At 47.0% G+C, this 24448-nt stretch overlaps 1 protein-coding gene across 4 annotated transcripts; it reads right to left on the bottom strand.

Annotated features, from left to right (window-relative positions):
- Window positions 1–653: 653 nt before the first annotated feature.
- Window positions 654–23834, bottom strand: LOC117729582 (importin-13-like). Of its 4 annotated transcripts, XM_034530802.1 has the most exons (24): window positions 23634–23834; window positions 23066–23236; window positions 22369–22457; window positions 17018–17143; window positions 16482–16838; window positions 15730–15983; window positions 12732–12872; window positions 12476–12617; window positions 11816–11982; window positions 11558–11678; window positions 10855–11002; window positions 10571–10752; window positions 9963–9989; window positions 9190–9324; window positions 7938–8090; window positions 7633–7713; window positions 7406–7543; window positions 6923–7019; window positions 4957–5009; window positions 3069–3135; window positions 2898–2956; window positions 2690–2779; window positions 1931–2112; window positions 654–1845 (listed from the first exon to the last, which is right to left on the bottom strand). In XM_034530802.1, exons 4-24 carry the CDS (start codon window positions 17078–17080, stop codon window positions 1749–1751), a joined length of 2754 nt encoding a protein of 917 aa, XP_034386693.1. In that variant the 5' UTR covers window positions 17081–17143; window positions 22369–22457; window positions 23066–23236; window positions 23634–23834; the 3' UTR covers window positions 654–1748. The 4 variants fall into 4 exon arrangements, with proteins under 4 accessions (XP_034386693.1, XP_034386691.1, XP_034386694.1 ...); XM_034530800.1 differs by lacking the exon at window positions 23634–23834 and having other exon boundaries at window positions 23066–23278; XM_034530803.1 differs by lacking the exon at window positions 23634–23834 and having other exon boundaries at window positions 23148–23276.
- Window positions 23835–24448: the final 614 nt, after the last annotated feature.

The raw sequence follows: 24448 nt of genomic DNA, 5'->3' as shown, positions 1-24448 counted from the left end.
CCCCCACCCCCCCCCACAAAACACATACATGCTACATGTCTGCAGGCACCTCGGATAAGACAGAAGGATTAGACTGAGATAAAGTTTCTCAGAGACCACAGAGTACATTTTAGATCCTGCTGATTCACACCGTGTGTTTTATTAATATTTCTTTCTTTCTGTATCACTTCACAGACACTGGATGAGCTCTTAATGCAGAATGACTCTCTGAACCCTCTAATCCTTCTCCGTCCTGTCCAAAGCAGTGACCCCCCCCCCCCCGGGGATGGATGGATGGATGTAAAAGGATTCGAGTGGCATTTTGTGTGTTTGACAACAGATATATAGACGAGTCTGGTCAATGATTATCACCGGCTGGTCATTCCAGATGATAACGGGGGTTAAAACAGACGGGGGGGGGGGGGGGGGGGGAGTAGTCATCTGAATGAGTGCGGCGCGAAGGGAAACGAGTACGAGTGAGCGCTCTTCAGCTTCAAAGACAGGAGGAAGTTATGGATGCGTACTGTAGGTCCAATATAAGTGCACTGAACAAGTGGAGAAAAAAAAAAATACATCACACACACACACAAACCTCTCATTCATACAAACAAACAAACAAACAAACAAACAGGTATGAGAACACACACACACACACACACTCAAATACACAGAAGTGTTCAGCGATAACTGTTAATATGCACAACTTTGATTAATATTTTTGCACGATTACAGTGACTAAGCCGTCCGTCGACAGGATTATTCGTCCCTCCGAACACTTGGTTCCCTTCTCGGTTTGCATCGTGTGCCTCTTTCTCACCACCAGCTACTATAACCCCCCCCCCCCAACCCCCCCCTCTTCTAGCCTTCACTCCAGGCAGTCCTGCTTTACTGTAGGGACCAATGCATAAGAGGCTCTCTCCGATCCAAGGAGGCTGCAGTGTGTACATGAGGTACAGGCCTCAACCAGAGGAGTCACCCCTGGTGGTCAGAAGAGAGAATGCACGCAGCTGGTCAAGAGAGAAACCTGTTTTTAGTCCAGTTGTGTGGCTCATAACCCCCCCCCCCCCCAAATAGACACACAAAATAAAAAAGGACAAATCACAAAAAATGTCATAACAATTTGGCAAATGCAGAGATCACAGGGGGCGTGGCTTAGAGTAACCCATTGTTGTATTACTGTCAGAATCCCCTCATTGGTCCTTCTCTCTTCCCGTTAGCAGCAGCAGGACTGACGACCCCCCCCCGTCTTTATATATGTATATATACCTATACATTTATATAATTCATTTGATTTATTTTCTGAAAAATAAATGTCAATTATAGCTACGGACGATACCACTACCATTTCATACGGATGCTAAATCACCAGGAAACAACCTAGGGGGAACCACAGGAAGATCTAGAGAAGGCAGAACGAGACAGAGATAGAAGGAGTGCTGCTCGGAGAGAGAGAGAGAGAGAGAGAGAGAGAGAGAGAGAGAGAGAGAGAGAGAGACAGACTCCCAGAAAAGCCACCGGGGGTTTTTAATGTTTGTCCATTAATCCGCTTGGCGGGTCTGGAACCGGTTCCTTGTCCCGGGGCCTGCGGCGGGAGGCGGGACTTATCATTACAATCATTTCATGACGTCTTCGCTGATGTTTTTTTGTGTTTGTTGTTGTTGTTGTTGTTGTTGTTGTTGTGAGAACTGCGTCGCCGTGTGTGGCGTCCCCCGCCGCGCGCCGCCGCCAGAGGTCAGAGGTCACGGTCGGGGCGAGTGTTCAAAGGGTTTTCAGTAATCGGCGGCGTACTCCGTCCCATGGAGCCCTCTGCACAGCAGTGTGAACTCCTTCACGATTTCCTTCACCCTCCTCTTGTTCACTCGTTCTCTGCAGGACGAAATACACACGATTAACAACAAATAAACATCAATCGACGAGCAGGTACACAACACGTCCGGCCTGGGGGGGGCACCTGAGTATCTGATGCGAGAACGTGTCTTTCTGGATAGTGGTGACCCGCGATGACGGGAACCCGGGAGGCTGCAGCGCCTCCTTCAGCCACATGGCGAGCAGAGAGAAGCAGTGCTTGTTCAGGGAGAAGAGCACTTCTGCAAACTGGTCCATCAGGCACCGAGAGGCCCCGCCCCCAATGCCCTGGAGAGAGAGAGAGAGAGAGAGAGAGAGAGGGGGTGGGGGGGGAATTAAGACAACGGGGATTTCATTACAACGATACCTTTTCACACCAAAATAAGTGTATATAGACTCCCCAGAAGACAAATGTGCCTTTCTGTTTATTTTCTCGTGGGTCATATTCAGTAAAATGTTCCGTTTTTTAAATTCAGTTTACTTTGTGTGTTTTACAACAAGTTAAATGAGTCTCGTAGCTCTGAGGAGCGAATATAACGTCTCACCGTAAGACTCAAATTAAAAGTTCTTCTTCGCTTTGAAGTCAGTGGTTGTTTTCTTTTTGCCCGTCTCTCAGCAACGTGCCATATTCCTCCAATCTGGAGTCTCTCGCCGTCGTGCCGCTGTACCCTTGGGCCAGGTAGGTTTGCATGTGGTCCATAGGGACTGTCAGTGTCCCTAGAAATGCCGAGACCAAACCTACGCCCTCGGCTGTACGGTACGACGTGTGCAGCGGCACGACAGACCCCCCCACCCCCCACCCCCCCGTCTCCCCCGGGTGCCTCCACGGTGTGATTTTGTAAATGTTAAGTGCGGCGCTCCTCACCTCCAGCACGGCTTGCATCAACAGTTTGCCGTCCTCCTGCACCACTCGGGCCAGCGGAGGCACGTCCGAGCAGTGGGGTAACAGTTCAGTCTGAGGGGGTGGGGGGGAAGGGGGGGGGACACGAAGAGACCAGGACGTTTAAAAAGACAAACGACTATAAACATGCAAAGGGTTGTGTGTGTGTGTGTGTGTGTGTGTGTGTGCTCACAAAGAACAAGCACGTCGACTTGACTGTCGGAGCCTCGGGAAATTTGAGTGACAGAACTCCTAGAAGTGGGAGAAGGAGTCAGAAACATAAATAAAACTACTGAAAACAGAACAGTGTGTGTGTGTGTGTGTGTGTGTGTGTGTGTGTGTGTGTGTGTGTGCGTGTGCTTACCACAGTGGAACACTGCCTTCACGTCAAGACTCTCGGACAGGAACAGATCGGGCTTCCGTTTGAGGGCCTAAGAGGCAGATAGAGGCGTTAAACCAGAGCCGGCGTCTGACGGCCCGACCCACTCGGCCCGGCTTCACCACATTCGGCTGCATAAGCTCCCTCAGAGTGCCGCCGGCGTCAGCCTGGCAGCCGGATCCGCCAGCGGCACGGGGGCCGCGAACAGATCCGCCTACCAGGCTTTTTGAGTACTCTCTCCATCCGTTTTTTTTTTTTTAGAATAAAATAAAATAAACTACATCCAGAGATCCTCCAATGCAGAACTCGGCAGCTTTAGCAAACAAATTGCAAAAAAAAAATCTAACTTTTTTTTAAATAATTGGGAACTTAAAGTAAAAAAAATAAATAAAAAGGCAGTGATGGTTCTTTTTTTTTTTTGACGTCAAATTTGTATTTTGGGAACATTACTTTCTGGTTCACTGGATTGAATATGCAACAGCAGTGTGTTGAGTACTTTAACATGTGCAGGTAAAAGAGAAATATTCATCTTGTAATAATGAACTCATTCAGGATGGAGGAGAGAGGGAGAGAGGGAGAGGGAGAGAGATGAAGGTCAGATCTATCCGAAGATAGAAAAACTAAACAAAACAAAGGAAGAAGAATGAAGACAAAAATATAAAAATAAAAAACAAGAAGAGCCATCAGCCAATTTGTTCTGGACTGATTAATATTAGTTGAATATTAATTCATTTGGGCTTTGATTGGCTCTGGGCTGGAATGAGAGGAGGACTGGGCTCAGAGGCTAACCAGTCACCTGAGACCACAACCTCACATCTTAGAGTGAGATCATGCTCCACAAAGTCGATCTTCACGCATTAAAAACGTCCACAAACAGGAAACCATTCCCGGATGTTATTACATTTTCATAAAATCGATGATGGACGTAGCTAACGAGCGAGTTGCGCGTGCTCAGTACCGCTAGCGGAGAGTGTTACGTTAGCCGGAGGGAGCAAAAACAATTGGCAATTTGCCAAAAAAATGTAATCCAAAATCTATTAAAAATGTGTGACTTTCTTCATCCAATCAGTGAATCGATTCCCAATTGTCCAATCAGCCAAAAAAACAAAGAATTTCCTCGTCCGCGGAAGAAAAATGTTATTAAAAAGAAAGACGACAGCGGGGGCGACCCCCCCCCCTCTCCCCCCTCCACCCTGAGGACGACTGTCAATCATCTCGACGTGTTCAAGTGTTATCAGACGTACGACAAGCGAGTTTAACGACTCGGGTGAAAATCAAGAGTCCGTCACACTCTGATTTTTTTTGGTTTCTTCTTCTCACGACCATTTAATTAACTGAACACGAGGCGCATTGAAAATACCAGATCAAAAAATATATATATATATAATAATATATTTTATTTATATTCTTATTAAATATTTATATATAAATATATTTTATTTATATGCTTATTAAATATAAATATTAAATATATATACAGTATATTGGTGTGTCGTCAGCGCTTCGTGATGTCGGTGGTTGCTGCAGTTTTATGGGATTATTTTATTTCCGTTAGATATTTTTAAAATACTTATCTCCGTTTGTAAATTGGTGGCGAGCATAAAGAGCGTATTATTATTATTATTATTGTTGTTATTGTTGTTATTGTGTGGTGAGGTGACTGTTAGACGTCTCCTCCAGTCAAAACATTCCCCCGAGGGCCCGATAACAAAAGAACAGGAAGAGGTAGAAGAGGGAGAGAGGAGGACAGAGAAACAGGGAGAAATTACAAAAAGAGAAAAAGAGAGAGAGAGAGAGAGAGAGAGAGAGAGAGAGAGAGAGAGAGAGAGAGAGAGAAACCCAAAGTGAATGAAATAAGAAACCAAAAACACACCTGAGCTTGGAGTTGCATAAATGAATCAACAATATCAGGATGATCCCTGGGTCCTAAAAATATAATAAAGATGAAACTTAAGAAATCATAAGAGAATAAGAATAATATACAAACAGCAACTGAATAGATTCAACAGTCATGTGGAAATAAAAGAGAACTCAAAAATATTTCATTGAAATAATTCACACGTGAGTAAGGAACGAAGGGGAGGGGGGGGGGGGGGGGGCATATGAAGCTTTGGCAGAGTCTTGGTAGAACAGACCGACCAAAAAACAGAAGACAAAAGACATGGGTCTGCTTGGAGAGAAACAACAACAACAACAACAACAACAACAAAAAGAAAGAAGTAACGAGAGAGAAAAAAAGAACAAATCTAAAAAGAAAGAAAAGTTGGTTTTGAGTGGGAACACAGGAGATACTTCTGGTACAGTTTGGGAGGGGGGGGGGGGACCTGAATGAACCCCCCCCCCCCTCCTTTCACCTCCTTCCCCTCGACATCAATGTGATCAGAGCAACAAGCGACACACTGGGCCTCGGGGGGGAGGGGGGGGGGTCCATTAAGAGCGGGCCAATAAGATCCATCCGTATGAATCCCACTCAAAGACCAGGACGGGTTCTGGTATCACTACTCCCCCCCCCCCCCCCCCCCCCGTGCTGCTGGACACAGACTACTAGAAGTGGTAAAGTTTGGCAGATTGATGCACAATTGACACATTTCCTGGTCATGAAGAAGCTACAGGTTTTAGGGTGGGAGGGGGTGGGATTCCAACACCAAAAATGTAATGAAACAAAATAAACGTCTGTAGTAAGCGCCCAGCGTTAGCCGTTCCCAGACTCCAGACCCCCCCCCCCCCCCCCCCCCAGAGAGAGAGTACAGGGCTTATTCAGGGGGCTGCAACGGTGAGCACCGATACGTCGGCCCTCTGAATAAGCCGGTGGTACCGTCTACAAAAGGAAAAGAGAGTTCAGAGGGGCAGGAGGAGAGGCAGCCATTACTGAACCAGTCATAGTGGGACTGGACGGGAAGGGGGGGGGGGGGGGGGGGGGAGGGGGGGAACCCGGGCGGACGTCGTCGTCGTCGTCGGTTACGTCATCTCACTCGTGTACGTCTTTTATACGTCGAGTGAAAATCCGAACTCCCATCAACACGGAGCAAAGGGTCATTTTCATGCAGCTCAAATTAATGGATGAAATATGCAAACGCTAAGCTGATAAATATAGAAAACATTAAGCAAACCATAATGTTCTTAAAACTGATTTGATCAGTGGAAACAGAAGTCTGAAGTTTTTTTAAATTTAAAACACAGACCGATTCATTAATGATTGATGAGAGCAAATGTTTAAAGATCGACCGTGACAACAGAGCCCGGTGACCTCTGACCTTTGGTCGTTTTCCTATTCGTGCCCCCCCCCCCCAGACCTTTTATTTACTGTTTTTTTTTTTTTATTATCTAGAAAGGCGACAGCACGAAACTGTACCGAAGCTTCCTTCATGACGTTTTTATTAACGTCTATTCCTGCACAGTTGAAGATAAATATCGGGCTCCACTAATATTTAGTGACATTATATACTCTAATAATTAAGATTCCAGCTGCGCGTGTCCGATTATTCTCCAGAGCGTTGCTAAAATACGTAAAAAAAGTGGTCATTTCTAACGAAAATATTCTCCCTTCAATCAAATGTTGGCGTCTATAATAAAAAAAGGGCATAAAATAGATTTGAAAACTCTTTGAATGCTTCAAATGTTACAAAAAGAAAGAATACATCTGTGAACTTCTATTTTGACAATTCCACCTCTCTGGCTATTAAAAGATTTGTTTTTTTTCGGATCCTGCGAAATCAAAAACACACGATGGAAAACATTCAGACGGTTTTATATCGCTGATTTGAACGGGACAACATTTGACAAGTATTCACAGTCCGCCCCCCTCCCCCCCCCTCCCCCTGGCCGGACCCCCCCCCTACCTTGCTGGAAGATGGACAGCGTTACCGAGGTAACCAGCTCAAACAGAGCCTTGATGGGTGGGAAGTGGTCCGTCTGACTGGCGAAGATATGCACCATCTGAAACCAGCAGGACGTCACATCATCTTACCGTGTGTTTACATACAGATTCTCATCATCTGGCCTTATATCTAATATATATATATATATATATATATATATATATATATATATATATATATATATATATATATATATAAATATAAAACCCTTTCCTTAATGGATGTGCTTTGAGGAGTTGCCCCGAGCGATTACTCAGCCTTCTCCCTCAACACTGCACCAATTTAAAAAAACTGCTCTCCCCATTAGTCACTCGAGACACAAAAACACGGGGACAGAAGGTCTGTTCGGTGCACGATTAGCTGGTACACATCTATGAGGTCTCTCTGCATGCAGGTATCAAAAAGGAAGTGCATGTGTGTGTGTGTGTGTGTGTGTGTGTGTACCTGTCGCGTGAGGTCGAGGGCCGAGGCCTGGGGAATCGTACTGTACATCTGCCCGAGCATCTCGCTGAGCTGCGACACCATGGGAGCAAAGTCGTGGAGCAGAGTCTTCACCGACTTCTCGAAGATGGCGCACACCGCCTGAAAAAAAAGGGTGACGACACGAGGTCAGCTGCGGACCGATGCCTCCTCACATGGCGGCGTGGAGGCCGGGGACGACGGCGACTCACCTCGACGACCTGCGAGTCGTTGAGCCACTTGCTGAGCACAGTCTGAATGAGCGCGAACACTTGCTGCAAGACCACCACCACCTGGAAATCACAAAAAAATCACTTTGAGACACAAGGGAATGAATGGAAATACACCAGCAGTAGCATTAGCATTAGCATTAGCATTTACACATGGGAGCACGGCTACAGCATGGCTACGGTTGAAGGTTTTAAAAAAAGGAACACAATATCTATCATCCATTAGATTCACCCCACTGATGACACTGATGATGGTCTGTGTGTGTGTGTGTGTGTGTGGGACTGACTGGGTTCGGTCCAGGTGGAGGCGGGGCCGTCTTCACAGGTGGCGCCGAGCCGTCCGCCGACTCGTCGTCCTGCTTGCTGATGTCGAGCGTGGTGAAGAGGTTGGACAGCAGCCCCAAGATGTGGATGATCGCTAATTTATTGGAGGGATTGGGCTGAAAGAGGGAGAAGAAACATATCGTTTTATTTGGGAATTTGCTCCACAACCTAAAACGCCGACGTCTCCGGGTGACTTTGTGCCCGAGTTGAAAAATAACTGCAAAGACATTTTTAAAGTTATCAAACGCTTCCATTCAGCTTCAAACACGCGGCTAAACGCACACGAATGGAAACACAAATTTCCTTAATATTAAAATAATTTATCGAGAGAATAACCCACGAGGAACACGAGTCCCCCGGCGTCTCTCACCCGAGTGTCGACGCCGTCAACCGTACGGTCTCACTACGGCGAGAGCAGCGACCGCGCGTTCACGTTGCGTTCACAGTCGGGCGTCACGCTCCATCTCACCGCCCCCTGGGATGTCATGTAAACCCCCGAAGGCCTCGCCCACTAGGTGCCACTGTTCGTCCGGCTCCAGACGCGCGGCACCCTGATTCACTAGTCTGACATCATGCCGATACAGCAAAGAGAGAGACGGAGGAGACATCGAGAGGAAGTCTTGGGGGGGGGGGAAGAGGTGCGACAGTGTGAAGGGTGAGACGGGAACAGAGGCACGCAGAGCGACACGCTTCATCTCACCCGACGTCTCTGTTCTCTTCACCGTAAGATTGTAGAACAATTCTACTTTGTTCCACATATAGCGGACAGCAAACGGTGTATTTTTAGATGATATCCACTCCACATTTGTACCATCCGGCGTGACGAGCCGAGGGTCCATCAGCACCGACAGTTCAACGGGGGGTAAAGAATCTCGTGTGCATGACCTACTGTAAAAGCGTGCATGCATTTTCTTCTTCTTCTGAGCTCAATTTGTGCCCCTCTCTCGTTGCGCTGTGATTTGCATGTGTGTGTGTGTGTGTGTGTGTGTGTGTGTGTGTGTGTGTGTGTGTGTGAAAAGTCTGTCTTTGCTACTTCCACGTGAGTCACCAGCCCATGTTGCAGGGTCAAATCCAATCTGGTCCCGCAGAGAAATGTTCTGCTGCAGTGACACCACACAGAAACAAGGCCTGTTCCTATTGGCCACAGTCCACAGCTCTGCCTGCCTGCTCTCTGAGTGTGTGTGTGTGTGTGTGTGTGTGTGTGTGTGTACGCACCGTCTCATCCGCCAGCTTCTCCAGTTGCTGAATGTAAGGGGTGATGAGGGAGTGAAGGTTTCTCAAGATGTCTTCCACGGGGAGAGCGGAGAGCAGGAAGCCGAGCGCCTGCATCAGCCACATGCACTGACTCGTCTGCGGGAGAAGGAGGACAAAGGGTTAAGCTTCCGTTACATTAAAGTCTTTATTAATACTATTATTATTATTATTACTGTGTCCGTCTACGACTACTCTCGCGTTCTGCTGCTACATTTTTTGGGGGGGGGGGGGGAGTTACGGCTGCTGCACTCAAGGACCTCTCGTGGTCGCAGTATTAACTGCCTTCCTACTCCTCACCAACGAGCAGGTAGGGGGGCCACGAGTGATAACACAGCCGAGTCCATCCAGTTATATTTGGTTTCTGGCGAGATCTCATGAAATGCTTTATAACAACAACAACAACAACAACAACTTTGCACCGATTGGCTGCATTTTACGCCTTCCAGCCCATTGTTGTGTACACAGGGGGGGGGGGTTGCATTCATTCAATCACACAATACCGCGGCGGTCGTTACAGACACACCTGGTGGTGATTTGCTCTCTCTCTCTCAATCTCTCTCTCTCCCGTGTGCACCTTTTTTTTTTCTCCCAGACTTTTCGCAAACACATAACAATTTATTTTTTAGGCTAAAAAAAAAAAAAAATTAAAAAAAGCAAAAATCGCGTTACGTAATTCTTTCTCGGCCCTTCGTATTTAAATGTCAAGTAAATGCCAAAAAAAGATCCACACTGACCTTGTGAATCTGCTTAATGAGCACCTCCTGGAGAGAAAAGAGAAAGTCAGGGTGAAGGTTGTATTAATTTGAAAAGTACAAATTAGCAAAAATAATACAAACAGGATGTGATTTTATTTTTTTTAAAGAGAAATGGTATTTCTGGAAAGCAAGGAAACGTGCATGGGAAACATGCATGGGAAATGTGCATGTGAAACGTGCATGGGAAATGTGCATGTGAAACGTGCATGTGAAACGTGCATGTGAAACGTGCATGGGAAACGGGAAATGTGCATGTGAAACGTGCACGTGAAATGTGCATGGGAAACGGGAAATGTGCATGTGAAACGTGCATGTGAAATGTGCATGGGAAACGTGCATGTGAAATGGGAAATGTGCATGTGAAACGTGCATGGGAAACGGGAAATGTGCATGTGAAACGTGCATGTGAAATGTGCATGGGAAACGTGCATGGGAAATGGGAAATGTGCATGTGAAACGTGCATGGGAAACGGGAAATGTGCATGTGAAACGTGCATGGGAAACGGGAAATGTGCATGTGAAACGTGCATGGGAAACGGGAAATGTGCATGTGAAACGTGCATGTGAAAGGTGCACGTGCACAGTACCTGAGAGACAGCTACTATGTTGGTTGCGTAGGGCGGCAGGTCGTATTTGCATTCCCTACAAATCTTCTTGAGCGTAGAGACAGAAGAAACGGAAAGGTCCGGGTTCCCCAACGCCTGCAGCACCAAGGGCAGGACGCTGCTGAGCATCACTGGGTGGTCCGCCAACCATTCAGCCAAAGCGCCTGGTGGGAGATTACCAGTTCAGGATAGCGAACGAGGTCTTTAGACGACGCTAAATCCGTCGTTTGGACTTTTATGACGCGTGCTGAGATCCTAAATCTCACCTATAGTGAACATCACCGTGTCCGCCAGCTGGACGTTGTTGATGCTGATTCTGGGGATGAGTCCGATCAGGCCGGGGATGACGTCGGAGTAATTCACGTCTATCGTCTCCGCTATGGACTGGAAGCCGTACAGTAAGGCTTCGGTGTGCTGGGAGGAGGAGGAGGAGGAGGATATGAATATGACGGTTTTTTCGACAATGAAAAAGAAAAACGTCTTAAAAATATAAAATCGCCACCGTTGACGTAGAAAAGAAAGAGTAAAAGGAGAGTGAAGATCTTTTGATGCTGCTGCAGTGTTTATATTATTTATTTAATATTTATCTGCATGCTGAAAATGTGGGTATTGATTTTAAAAAAAAAATATATTATTCAGTTGATTTTAATTTTTAATAATCTTATTGTTTGCATTCTACTTCATATTATTATGTGTGGGTTTCATTTTCCATCTTAACTGCTTTTTTGTTCATTCTGTGTGCGTTTTCCCCTTATTATTAGTACTCAGTGCTGAACTTCTTGTATCAAAAGATTTTCTTTTATTAGCAAAGATTGTAATAAAAGTTGAAAAGAAAATTACTACTTGCAAGTGAAAGTTACCCAAATCAACATAAAAGTGGTTTAAAATCCTCAAAATCTTGAGGTTTGTTTAAATTTAAGCCAATATAAGAAGTGAAAAACAGAAAACAGTTCACATGGTCTCACCCACCTGCCATGACGTGGGCTGTTCGGCATTAGTCAACAGTCGCCCTAGTTTATCGTACAGGTTACTCAGCAGCTCCGCCCCCAGCATCTCGTACACGTACATGAGCGTGTCTGAGATGTCCACCCTGAAGAGCAGACGCGTTAGGAGCATCGTGGAAACATTATGCGCTAATCTATCAGCTGCCAGCCCAGTGAGACCTTTTTCTGAAGCACTTGGACTGTCACTGAAAGAGGACATGGGACGGGGGTCCGGCGTACCAACCTGTAGATCCTGAATTGCTCCTTCTCATCGGAGGACCAGGATGCGTACTCCTGGTCGGTGGGGAACTGGGCTTTGTGTAGCAGGACATCCACCAGCTGGAAATACACCGGCCTGTAGACCTGCAGGTACACCGCCTGCTTATCCGACTCGAATGACATTATTTCATCCTGAGGAAGGAGTACAAATAAATGATTTCTTGCACTTTAAAAAAAACCAAAAACATCTGTTATGACACGCAAGGCTGGCCAATAGCACCCGGAGCCGGACAAACGCAGGTCAATTTGATCGACCTACAAGTTACGATTGGTGGGTAAACCAAAGGGGGGCATTTAACAGTCAATTCACTCGTCTTCTGGAAGGCGCCGTCTAGATCGGCTCCGGTGAGCGCGGGAACGGCGGCGTCGATACTAGACTGCCCGACCTTTAGCTACGTCTCACGCTCGTGACAATCAAAAACAATCCATTAGGTAACTTTACATCGTCTGCTTGCTCAATCTTGTGTTGGATGCAGCAGAAGAAGAAAGAGACCAGTGAGAAGCACATTCATTTAAAACCGGATGTGCAGGGGAGCGATGTTTTATTTTAAATGCGGTCTTGGTGCCTCTCGTGCCAAAGTGCCAAGCTATACTAATAAAAGAAGAAGATTTGAACACTCCTTACTTGTAGCGTGTACCAGAAGGTGAGTGTGAGCGAGCTGGTGGTCTCGTTGACGGGGTAGTGGCCGGGGATGCCTGTACAGAACATGATCATGTTGACTAAAGCCAGGAAGCTCTGCCAGTGATCCACCTGCTCCAACAGAGTCCTGGAGCAGAGAAGGAGGAAGGAACACATGAAACCCTCATATTGTTATGTTATCGGATTGGCATCCATATCATTGAATTAGAGATGTTTTAATACAGTCAACACACACACACACCTGGAGTGGTTTTCTCCCAGTGTAACGGCGATACGGCAGATACCGTGGCAGGTCTCCATGTCTCCGTTCTGAACCGCCTCTCTGAGCTGCTCCTGGAGGGCCAGCACTTGAGGAACCAGCTTCAGCAAAGTGTTCACGTATCTACAACCCACGGGAGGCAGAAATCGACGGGGTTAGGAGTCTGGTTCATTTACAAAGAACTAAAACAAGTGGAGGAGAAGCGCAGCCGGGGAGGCTGGCGGATATAAAACTGACTCGCGCATCCGCTCACGGCTAGTTTGATGTATTTATTTTCTCCTTCTCAAGACAAAAGTGTTTATTTTCAAATCAAATCTCAGTCCACGTCAATAACAACAAAAAACACATCTACAGGGGAACCAGGCACACTATTCAAAGCTTCAGCTCTGAGCTGCTGTCAGTTATTATTCTGTCTTGTTCCTGCTGTCTCAGCCGAGACACACACACACACACACACACACACACACACACACACACACACACACACACACACACACACACACACACACACACACACACACACACACACACACACACACACACACACACACACACACACACACACACACACACACACACACACACACACACACACACACACACACACACACACACACACACACACACACACACACACACACACACACACACACACACACACACACACACACACACACACACACCAATGTCACCGAGGAGGTCGCGTTAAAGCTGTAAATGTAAACCATATTTTACGTGCGTGTCAGTCTCGGGGGGGTTTGTGGTACGCAGGCGATGCTTCATCTTTAATGAGAACGTCAATACAACGATAATAAATATTCATCAATGACACGGCCAAGGTTGTGCGAGTTAAAAAAAATAAAAGAACAAGAAAAAAGGTTAAAAGAAGATAAACAAAAATAAACCCGGAAAAACCTCTGAAGATCTAATCTAGAGCCGTCATATTTTTGCTTCATAAATAACTTTAACAGTATTTAAACTTTTTAAAAAAAAGGCACTTTTCTAAACATTATTGTTACATAAGCTTAGATATCGTCTTATATTAGTTAAAATGTAAAATCTAATCTAATATAAAAAAATTTTGGTAATTAAAGTAAAGTGATACAAAAGAAAAAAGCCCACGTCATTATATTCATATTACTGCTGATTATTATGCTATAAATAAAATAAATAAAAATATAAATAAAATAAATAAAATAAATAAAATAAATAAAATAAATAAAATAAATAAAATAAATAAAATAAATAAAATAAATAAAATAAAATAAAATAAAATAAAATAAAATAAATATTGTGTTTACAAACCGCAACAGAAATTCTCACGCGCCTTCGACAGCCCTGTTGCCGATTAACTTTCTGTCCATCGAATAATCAAAAGAATCGACCAACAGTTTTAAGCGTAATCCCTTTTCGGGGGACAAACAAACAAAAAATAATGGCCAGTTAAAGCGACGCCGGTGTGCATTCTCGACTCTGCGGGTTAAATTAAAATCGTTTTGCTCCGCGGTTCCTTTTGAAGCATTCTTCACTCTGATTTCCCTCAGGACCCCCCCCTCCGAGCCGAGGCTCCACGGTCCGAGTCCCCTCCACGGCGACCCGGGCCTTCTCTGGAGAGAGCTCCACCCTGCTGAGAGGTGACGTGGGCCTCCATCTACTGAGCCCGGACCTGTGGTTGTGTTAGCCTACATCCTCCCGTGTTCGGGGGGGGGGGGGGCAGATTGCACTCATAAGATCATTCATTTTTAACAAGGTGCTTTGAGAAATGCCGGTCATGCACCCTCAGCCTTGGAGAAGAAGGGCTTGTGAAATGGTATTTGTGTGCGTTTTGACCCCCAAAAACATGGAGGATTTCTCCTCTCCTCTAACTCCTAGTTTCCTCTGTCCTCTCCTCTTATGCTCCCTGCCGTTATACACTTTCTGTTTCCTTCCTTCATCCCTGACTCCTCCTTTATTCTCCCTCGCTCTCCACCTCCCCCACCTCTGATCCCCTCTGCAATTACCGCAACACTCCGAGACAGGGGAAATCGGTTGCCTGGCAACAGGATGCAGCTGGACCAATAGCATCCCCCCCCCCGAATGAGTTGACTGTAATGTGTTTAAACAGTAGGGAGAGAACAAGGAGGCAGGGAGGAGGGCTCAGTACTGAGAGAGGGGAAAGAAAAGAGCACAAAGAAAAGATGAAATGGATAGAACGAACAAAGAGAGACGAGTGATGGAAAATAAAAACAATATGGGATATGACTTCCTAGACAGGATGGGAGGTTTCCTATCACCTCCTCTCTCATAGACGCCGAAACAACACACACACTATAGGTAGTCAAATATAAACCAATAAATTCGCACAGTGCTCAAGAGATGCCATCAATCAGAGGGTCGAGAAGACTTTTGGGAGCGACAAGCAGGGCTGGGATCAGTGTTAAGAGGCACAAAACAACACAAGGGGGAGAAAGAAAAATACGTTGTTTTTTTTTTTTTAATTATGAAACCAGCTGAAAAATCTGAAGCCTCTCGCTGACGTGTCTGTACCACCTATGAGGAGCCCAGCCCACCGACTCCACAGATCCCGCCCTCTTTGCCTGAGAAGACGAGCGGAGGTTCACGCGAGGATGAAGACATCTTTTTTTTTTTAACGCTCGCACACCTTCCCCTCACTCTCTTTCTCTTCTCTTTGCATCGTCCAGTCACCAACACCCCCCCCCCCCCTTCTGTCTCTCTCTAGGGGAGGGGTAATGGGTGCCTGCCATGTCTGAATCAACCAGGGCATGATGACATCTCTCCCCAGATCTCCGTATCCATAGCAACGCCAGCCAACCGAGAAATGCCGCTCTCCTCCCCCTGGCTGTCAAGCTTGCCCTTTATCAATCCCTCCCTCCTTCCCTCCCGGTGCCCACCCTTTCTGTTTCCTGTTCTTGGCTAATGCATCTTACTTTTTACCCCCCCGCCCTCCCCCCTCTTTCACCCCCGTACGTTTTGCACACACCTTTGGGAGTCGGGCTGCGAGATGGCGTTGACCACGGCCTCCACCGCCGTGTCGAAGAGCTCCGGGTCGGGCAGCGCGCTGAAGCAGTCGTGCACCAGGTCTTCGCTCTCGTTGAGGGGCACGTCCAGCAGCACCCAGGACGACAGGCAGCGCAGCACACGAGCCTTCACCGCCCCGGGGCTGTCCGTTTGCCGCAGCAGCTGCTGCAGCAAGGGGCACACCGACCCCCACTCCCGGCCCAGGGCGCCCCGAACCTGGAGGGACGGGAGGAGGAGGGCGAGGGTCAGGCCGCTTACTGGGTCCTCCGGTTAATGGAGCGGGTTCACTTGAAGGTTGCGTCGCTGTCGACGCACCAATAGGATGCTTTCTTGACACATTACTTATTGGAAGATTAACAATTACTACGTTGTCAATTTACACAAGAAACTTGACGGTGACGGGATATATATATATATATATATAATTAATATATATAAATAAATAAAGATTGCTCATTTAACAACAAACAGCAGCTGCACAGTAACCTTTCCAGCATTAAAATAAAGATCGTAGCCAACATTATCTGGTTAAAGAAAAGGTACAAAGCATTCACTGCCAGGTTGAGGTACCTGACAATTGCTTCTGTGCTAAAGACACATTTCAGTAATTTCTCAAGATGCATTTGAGGTTTTTTTTTGGAAAATAAAATAAATGCAAAAGAAACCCCGTGAATATTGCACCGGTGGAAGAGAAGGTGGTCCTTGCACACGCACCTGTCCTTTTCTGTACTGCGGCAGGCGGCTGGTCTGGAACTCCTCGGGCAGGACGGTGAGCAGCTCCAGCAGCGCCAGGCAGCGCGCCCGCCCGTCCACCCCTCCCCCCTCCTCCTGGAACACGCGCACCATCTCGGCCACGGCGCCGGGCCAGGCCTCGGGCATGGTGTTGAGCGCCAGAGAGGCCAGGGCCACGCACAGCCGGGTGAGGACCATCTTGGAGCCGGTGGAGAAGCAGGCGATCTGGGAGAACAGCTGGGTCTTCAGGGACTCGTACTGGTCCGTGGGGATGTCGGACCAGTAGCGGGAGATCTTGGTGTGCAGCGCGCTCGCGCCAAAGTACTGGATCTCCGGCACCTGTGAGAGACGACGAGATTGATGCCGCGGCAACATTCACGTCAATATTATTGTGTACTTTTGATGCTTTGACGACAGGGCGTTCATGCCAATAAGGTCACAGTGAATCGAGATGGATGCAAAAGGCGTCGGCGTGTGTGTGTATGTGTGTGTGTGTGTGTGTGTGTGTGTGTGTGTACCTTATCTGGGCTCAGTAGGGACCAGCAGAACTGCCAGGCCTGGGGCGAGACCTGAGCCTGCATGAGCCATTTCTGGGCCAGATTCTTGTTTTCTATATTGGGATCGTAGTACAACTGGTGGAGGGCCTGGAAATGAAGAAGAAGAAGAAGAAGAAGAAGAAGAGCATATAAGTCAAAGGATACGTATGATGTGTGAGGGGGGGGAGGAGGGGGGGGTTGTACGCAGTCCTTTGAGCTCTCGTGTGATGATCTTGTGCATCTTTTCTCATGGCACGCACACAAGACACACGAGTAGACAGTTTACCTTTGAAAATAACCCTGCGCCGTGGAGAAAGCAATGACCTGAAAACAGCACTCTGAAGCACAGCTCGGTAGTAATTTGAGCACTTGAGTGCAGGGAGAACAAGAGGAGTGCAAGCCAAAGAGAAGGTAGATAAAGGGATGAGTACGAGAGAGGGAAATAAAAGAAAAAAGGGGGAAATGGAGCCTTAATTAAACACCTTAAGGTTTAAGGTTTTGGACCCCCCCTCACTCCTCTCTGTCTTACACACAAACACCAATGCACTTAACTAAAAACTAAAACTGCTGGCAGTTGATGTCTGACAACAAAAATAAAAACTATTCAGCAAGCTCCTGATGCTCGTCTTTACCCCCCCCCCCGAGGCCCGCTCACATAAATTCCTCCACCGGCAGTCATCCTCTCCTCCTTCCTCACGCTCTCATCCCTCCAGCCTAAACTGTCCATCCCGTTTTCAATCAATCTCTCAGCTCTTTCTACACGTCTCCTCAACTCCCTCCATCAGAGAGGTTTATAAGCTGCCTTACAAGGTGTGTGTGTGTGTGTGGGGGGGGGGGGTTCACAGAGTACGATGACGGTGCAGCTGTAGAGAGGAACATCGACACGGCGTCGATGCCTCGAGTCTCTCTCTCTCTCTGTCTCTCTGTCTGCCGTCTTGCAAAATGTAATTATCTGTCTCCGCTTACCGTACGCGCCTCTGAACACGACTGGCTGGGTGTTAATGAGCTGGCGGGTGTGTATATATATATATATATATATATATATATATATATACACGCGTGTGAGAGACAGCTATGGGTGCAGGTGCAGCGATGGCAGCAGGTGCTGTATGTGCGCGGCTTCGACTCTGTTTTCAACCGAAAGGCGTTTTTTTCTTTTCAAATTTGAACAGATTTCTATAGACAGAGCTGCATGACAGGACAGATGACATATGCATGTTATTGGGTTCTGATTTAGTGCTCTCTCTCTCTCTCTCTCTAAAGGATCAATATTTCGCCCTCACAAGCATCAGGATGTTTTTGGCCAGTCAGCGCCGCTCTGCCCTTTTCTGTAAGCGAAGCTGTGATATCACTGAGTTCAAAGCAGCGGCTTCATTACCGCCGTGTGATTGCAGACCTCTCCTGATCCAATCACAAACAAGCGCCGCGTCTGCTCCTCCGCGGTTTTATTATCAAAAGGACGAGAAACAAAAAACACTCTGTTCTCCGCTTTATTCTTCTCACACAGAACCACCGGCCCCGCCCTTAGAAATCACAGCAGACGTGCAGCCGCTACCTCGACTAACTAACCGTAATTGCCCAATCGCTCGTTTGTTGTCATCAAACAAACAAAAAACATGCAGCCGGCTTCACCAGAGGACCGCGAGCAAAGGTCTTGAGCCTCGTCTGCAGCCCCTCTCCGGCGGGAGGAGGGAAGGGAGGGATGCATATGAAATAAAAACAAAAAAAACAACACGGCTCAGTTAGACCATCTGCTCACGCATAACCCACAGGTTTACTGCGACTGGCACACACTCGTGCGCTCACTCCCAAGCCCGGGAGAATAACTGCAAGGTAGGTTGAAAAAAAAATAATAATAATAAAATGAGCCGCGTTGAAGACACAATATAGAAGGTTGTTCGTTATCCGAGCCGGAATCTCTCAATCTTGTGCGAGGAGCCTTTTAACAAAAGGCCTCTCCGATATCCACACAATACAAAATATAAAAAAGGACAAACATGAAATCAAGTATAAACTATTAAAGCATGGCTCTTTTTTCTGTAAGCAATAGAGAAGTCTTCTTCCCCCCCCCCCCCCCCCCCTGTGGGGCGGAAGTGCTGTTTACACACAGCAGGTAATGGAACCTCGCCGCCGGCTCGCTGCGTCTTCTCGCCATCTGTCCACTCGAGTGTCACACCCAGACGTCATTGGGGGGGGGGGGGGGGGGGGGGCATGAACCCATCGTCATGACGCCGCACCAGGACCAGCGAGAACCAGAGACGCGCAGGAGAACGATGATTAACGAGGGATACTGAGAACAATAGTTCGGGGCGATAGAGTGTGAGTGTGTGTGTGTGTGTGTGTGTGCGCGGGTGGTTGTTGACAGCACGCGGCCAAGAAAAATAAATTAGGAATACCGCGTTGCCAATAGTGATGCAATCTCAGCCCGTGAAAAGCAAAGCAAACCCCTGCAGCAAGTGTCTCGACGTGCAGACCTCGGTTACAGGAACACTTTCCGTCACATAATTCAGAACGCTGTCTGCTAAAATAAAAGAATGAAACAAAAGACCACCAGGATGTGTGTGTGTGTGTGTGTGTGTGTGTGTGTGTGTGTGTATCGTGTAACCTACAAGACAGGATTTCCACCTTGAGCCCATGGTGTAGATATATTTCTGTCACGGACTGGATGGTAATAGTCATTCGGGTTCCCCTCTTCTCTCCTCTAAAATAGCATCTCCGGCCACCACAAAGCTCCTCGATAGACCGCGCATCACTTCTCCGTGTCAAATGTCCCGGCTATGTGCTGTAATACGGTAGCTGGCAGGCCGAATAACCTCCATAAAAACACTTGGACATCTTTTTCCTACTCGAAACGAAGAAGAAAAAGGTTCAAAATCGATTCTCGTCCGCCGTCCACAGGTGTGCTAATTTCAGGATCTACTCCGGTCCACCGTGTGCAAAGACAGGCGGCACACACACACAACACACACACACACATTATGGCATTAGAGAGTACAGTGTGTAAAGGATTGTGTGGTATCCTACGAAAAAGGGGTGTGAGCTCTAAATTTCCTCCCGAGTATCCCGTGCTTGAGAATAATGGAAGAGTGATTCTAGACAAGGGGAGCGGAAACGTAACGCAGCGTATATACGTACCCGTTCATTGTAGACACACGGATGCTGACAATGTGACACTTTGTTCCAGACACCCGAGACGGAACAAAGAGTTTTTTTTCTTATTGGACACACAGACAGGGAACCATCATCTCCACCACCGCGTAGACAACACACACACACACACACACACACACACACCACACGGCTGCGTGTCTGCTGCCGGTTCTGTGTTCTGATGCGTTCACACATTCACAACGCTTTACTCGCGTCAGTTTATTCGCCAGTCAAGTTGTGTTCTTTCGTGTCTTTCGCAACCAGTTGCGAAAAGGGGGCGTGGCTTTATCTCCGTGGCTTGTCTCGGTAAAAAAAACAGTTATAATTTCCACCATCCACCACGGTCGAAATAACCACTAGTTCTGCTTTATACTTGTTGTGGACATCCCATAAACGTCGGAACATCTAACGCCCTGGTGTCTGGGTTCATAACATCACCCGTAGGCTCACACAGCTCGGGGAGTTTCACCGACTCCGCCTCGATAACTTCCACTTCCAGCGCTACCTGAGCAGCAGCCCAACAGGCGGAGCTTCTCAACGCTGATTGGCTGGCGAGTTGCGGAACTTTCGCTTTTTTCCGGTGGAGCCACAGTCGAACACTTAAGAACCTTTGGTCTCCCTCTAATTCTAATGAACGAACAACATCGTACTGCTTCCGTATCTAATTAAGCACAAACATCCCATCAGTGTTTTTTAAAATGCTCCGCCGTGCCTTCAAGGGAAATTATACCTCAGATGCTGTTTGTCATGTTTTATCAGTTAATGAGATTCCTGATGGCGCCAGAGCGCTCGGGGAGGCGACCGCACGCTTCAACGGGGGTCTGAAAATGGACCTTAAAAATTGCTGCGCGCAACACACACACACACACAACACAACACACACACACACACACACACACACACACACACACACACACACACACACACACACACACACACACACACACACACACACACACACACACACACACACACACACACACACACACACACACCACACACACACACACACACACACACACACACACACCACACCACACACACCACACACACCACACACACCACACACACCACACACACACACACACACACACGAGAGCAATCAGAATCGACTATTTTAGTGGCTGCTTTGTGCCATTTGGCTCTTCAGCAAATGAATTGGATGAGTTTCACTTCCATGGAAATTAAACATTTTTTAAAAAATAAAATAAAAATAGCTTGATCTGATGAAAGATTCAAAGCAAATCTATCCGGTTGGGTATCAGGTGATTTCACTAAAGGCTTCCCTAATACATCATAACAAATTATTTATGATGCTCCCTGTTACATGAATTATACATTTGCTTACAATGCCTACTAGTATTTTCTACGATTTATTGGAATGTGAGAGGCATGTTCTTCATGCCTTTTCCAAATGATAACGGCGCCCCACTCCTCTACACCTGGTACACATGAACAGATAAACAAAGGGGCTAATCCGGAGGTCATTGTTTTGTCATCCTGTTTCACACCAGAAACCAACGATTACCGGGCCGAGCCATTCAGGAATGTGCTTCTTCTTCTTAAAACATGCCTCTTAATTCCTTTTCTGTCGCATCGCCAACCCTCCTCTCACCCCCTCCTCCTCTTCTTTACTGGCACTGTCACAGACATCGACCCCCCCCCCCCCCCCACACACACACACACACCACCCATCCATCTCATCACATAGTCTCAGCTCTTCCACAGGAGCACCTTTTCTCTCTCTCCATCCTCCCCCATTTGTCTCCCCCCCCCCCCCCCACACCCACCCTCTCACGTCAGAGTCAGTGGCCACCCAGCAGGAGAGAGGATTCATCACAGCAACCTTGCAGCCACAGTAAACACAGCCAAGAAGGCGCTCGCGCACGCAAACGCGCACGCACGCACACGCAAATCCAACAGAGGAAAAACAAGCATTTTAACACAACAAGATGGCCACAAACTGTTATTTTAAATGATCACCTGATCGTTCTTTCTAAACATTTAGCCATTCAATCAAGACTCGTTTAAAGACGTGAAAAGGCAGGTGAGCTAAATCCCCGGATGCACACATCATTCCCCCCCCCCCCCCCCTCCCTCCCTCTCCTCCTCCTCCTCCAGCTGTTTCTCTGTTGCTTTAGAAGAGAAGACCACTTCGTGGACCGAGCGGTCCCGAGACTAACCTTCTCCAACGTTTTCCACCGTGAAGTCCAGGGCTGCCGGTGTCGCCGCTATCCTCCCCGGAGTCTCCATGTCTCCCGCCGGCACGGAGCTGTCAAACGATCAAAAGAGGGAGAAAAACACCGCCGCCGTTTTAAACTCACCGACACGAACACAAAATATATATATATAATAATATATATTATATATACACAGCAGCCGTTGGGATTCAAAGCAAGCTAGGCTCGACGACCCCACGAATTTAGACACAAGGATGACACGTAGAAGCTAACGGGGTGTTACGGTTTAAGAAGCGACCGTGTTAACTGGCGACTTTGAACCGACGCGTCCGTTGTTGTCGTAGTTACAGGACAGCTGAGAAACGTATAGCTGCCCTCGTGAATGCCGCATTTGTTTAATTCGTATCGTGTATATTAGTATGCGTATGAGAGGGTTTGACACTGTATTAAAACATTAAACCGAGCGGCATTCGCGAGCGACAGCTATAACGTGGTCCCCGCCTACTCATTATCGTAACTAGGACAACAACGGACGCGTTCGGCCGTAGAAGTCGCCAGTTAGCAGGGTCGCCTGTTAAACCGCAACACCGGCTCGAGCTAACGTTAGCTCGCGCTAGACAGGGACGCCGTAGCTCGCGTCCAATAACTAGCATGCGCGCGACGTTAGCTTGAATACAGCGTATAACACGGATATACTAACGTGTTCGGAGTGAGACAGCATTCCCAAAACGCCGCCGCGTCCGTGTATCCCTCCGCGGAGAGCCGTGTTTTTGTGTCCACACCTTTCTGTCCTGCGACGGGAAGCGAGACGACGCTCTGGCTCGGTCACCGAGGGCTTTCGATGGTGCGTTCAGGCGCTGTGGGAAATATCCTGATCGCGGGTCGAGGACCGCCCAACAAAACACGAGATTTTGAAATACCCCCCCCCCCCCCCACACACACACACACACACACACACAATATTAAACATGGAGGGGCGTGTGTGTTGTTTTCAGTTATGCCGAATTAGTGTTTGTAAATATTCTGATAAACAGATCTTGTTGTTTCGGTTTCGTTTCGTCAAATTGTCCGACTAAAAAGCTGTTTGGTAGTTTCATATTTATTGACAACATTTGAATGCGGCATTTCCTCCTCGCACACATTGTTTTTTTGTGGTTTTTTTTACGGAAAATAAATGTTGTTTATTACGTGAAAAACATATATAATACATGCAACCAACACACACAAAAAAAGACATTATATATTGTACTCAAACGTGTATGCCTCACCCTTACGGAAGGATTCAATGGCGACCTTCAGTCAGACACTGATTGACTGTATGTTCAGATATTCAACAATAAACGGTGACTTCCGGTTGTCTCACGGGGACAAGACAGACACAAGTTGACTAAAGACAAGTGACGGAGTGACACTCAGATGACCAGATGTGCTCAACAGCTGCAGCAGCAACACAGCGGGTTATATTTAACATGTGCGTCAGTGATGCTGCACAGACGGGAATGACCTAACGGACCTGTTGTGTTCACTGTTGCTGGTTGACATGCGTTTACATGTCAACCAGCAACAGTGAACACAACAGGAGGAGTGCAGTAAACATGCATTCATGCAAACAATATCTTAAAGATTCACCTGACCATATTTAATAATGAATACATACTTTAATTTTTAAGTATCCCCCCCGCTCTCCCCGCAATTGTATGGCGAATATTGTGAATACAGGAAGGCTATATGAATTCACACTTTCACCATCAATGCAAAAAGTATAAAATGGCATTAATATTAAATGAAATGTTAAATACTATGTATCCTATATATGTCACTAAATTAGCAGAGGAAGTGGAGATCCCTGGTGCTACAAAGAATGATGCAAAGGTCCATATAGTCTGCTTTATGTTTACAGCTTCACAGAATAGTCCTTTTGTAGATCTTTATAGCAACCAGCAGGTAAAGTGAACAATAATAAGAAGAGGAAATATATTTCAGTTCGAACAAAATATTAATTTAAAAGTGTGAGCATCAATTGAGCAAGAACTCCGTGGAGGTGGATAAAGTAATATAAATAAATCGGACGACGCCCTCCAGT

The sequence above is a fragment of the Cyclopterus lumpus genome, chromosome 4, assembly GCF_009769545.1.
Source record: "Cyclopterus lumpus isolate fCycLum1 chromosome 4, fCycLum1.pri, whole genome shotgun sequence".
Classification (NCBI taxonomy): domain Eukaryota; kingdom Metazoa; phylum Chordata; class Actinopteri; order Perciformes; family Cyclopteridae; genus Cyclopterus; species Cyclopterus lumpus.
The sequence above is the reverse complement of the archived record's forward strand: the minus strand, read 5'-3'. Positions and strand labels throughout refer to the sequence as shown.

Coding starts and splice junctions, on each gene's coding strand:
- LOC117729582 (XM_034530804.1), bottom strand. CDS start 22,438: ATGGAGACTCCGGGGAGGATAGCGGCGACACCGGCAGCCCTGGACTTC. Junction 9,325..9,962: donor TCATTAAGCAGATTCACAAG/GTCAGTGTGGAT, acceptor CTTCTCCCGCAG/ACGAGTCAGTGCATGTGGCT. Junction 7,544..7,632: donor ACGACTCGCAGGTCGTCGAG/GTGAGTCGCCGT, acceptor CTTTTTTTTCAG/GCGGTGTGCGCCATCTTCGA.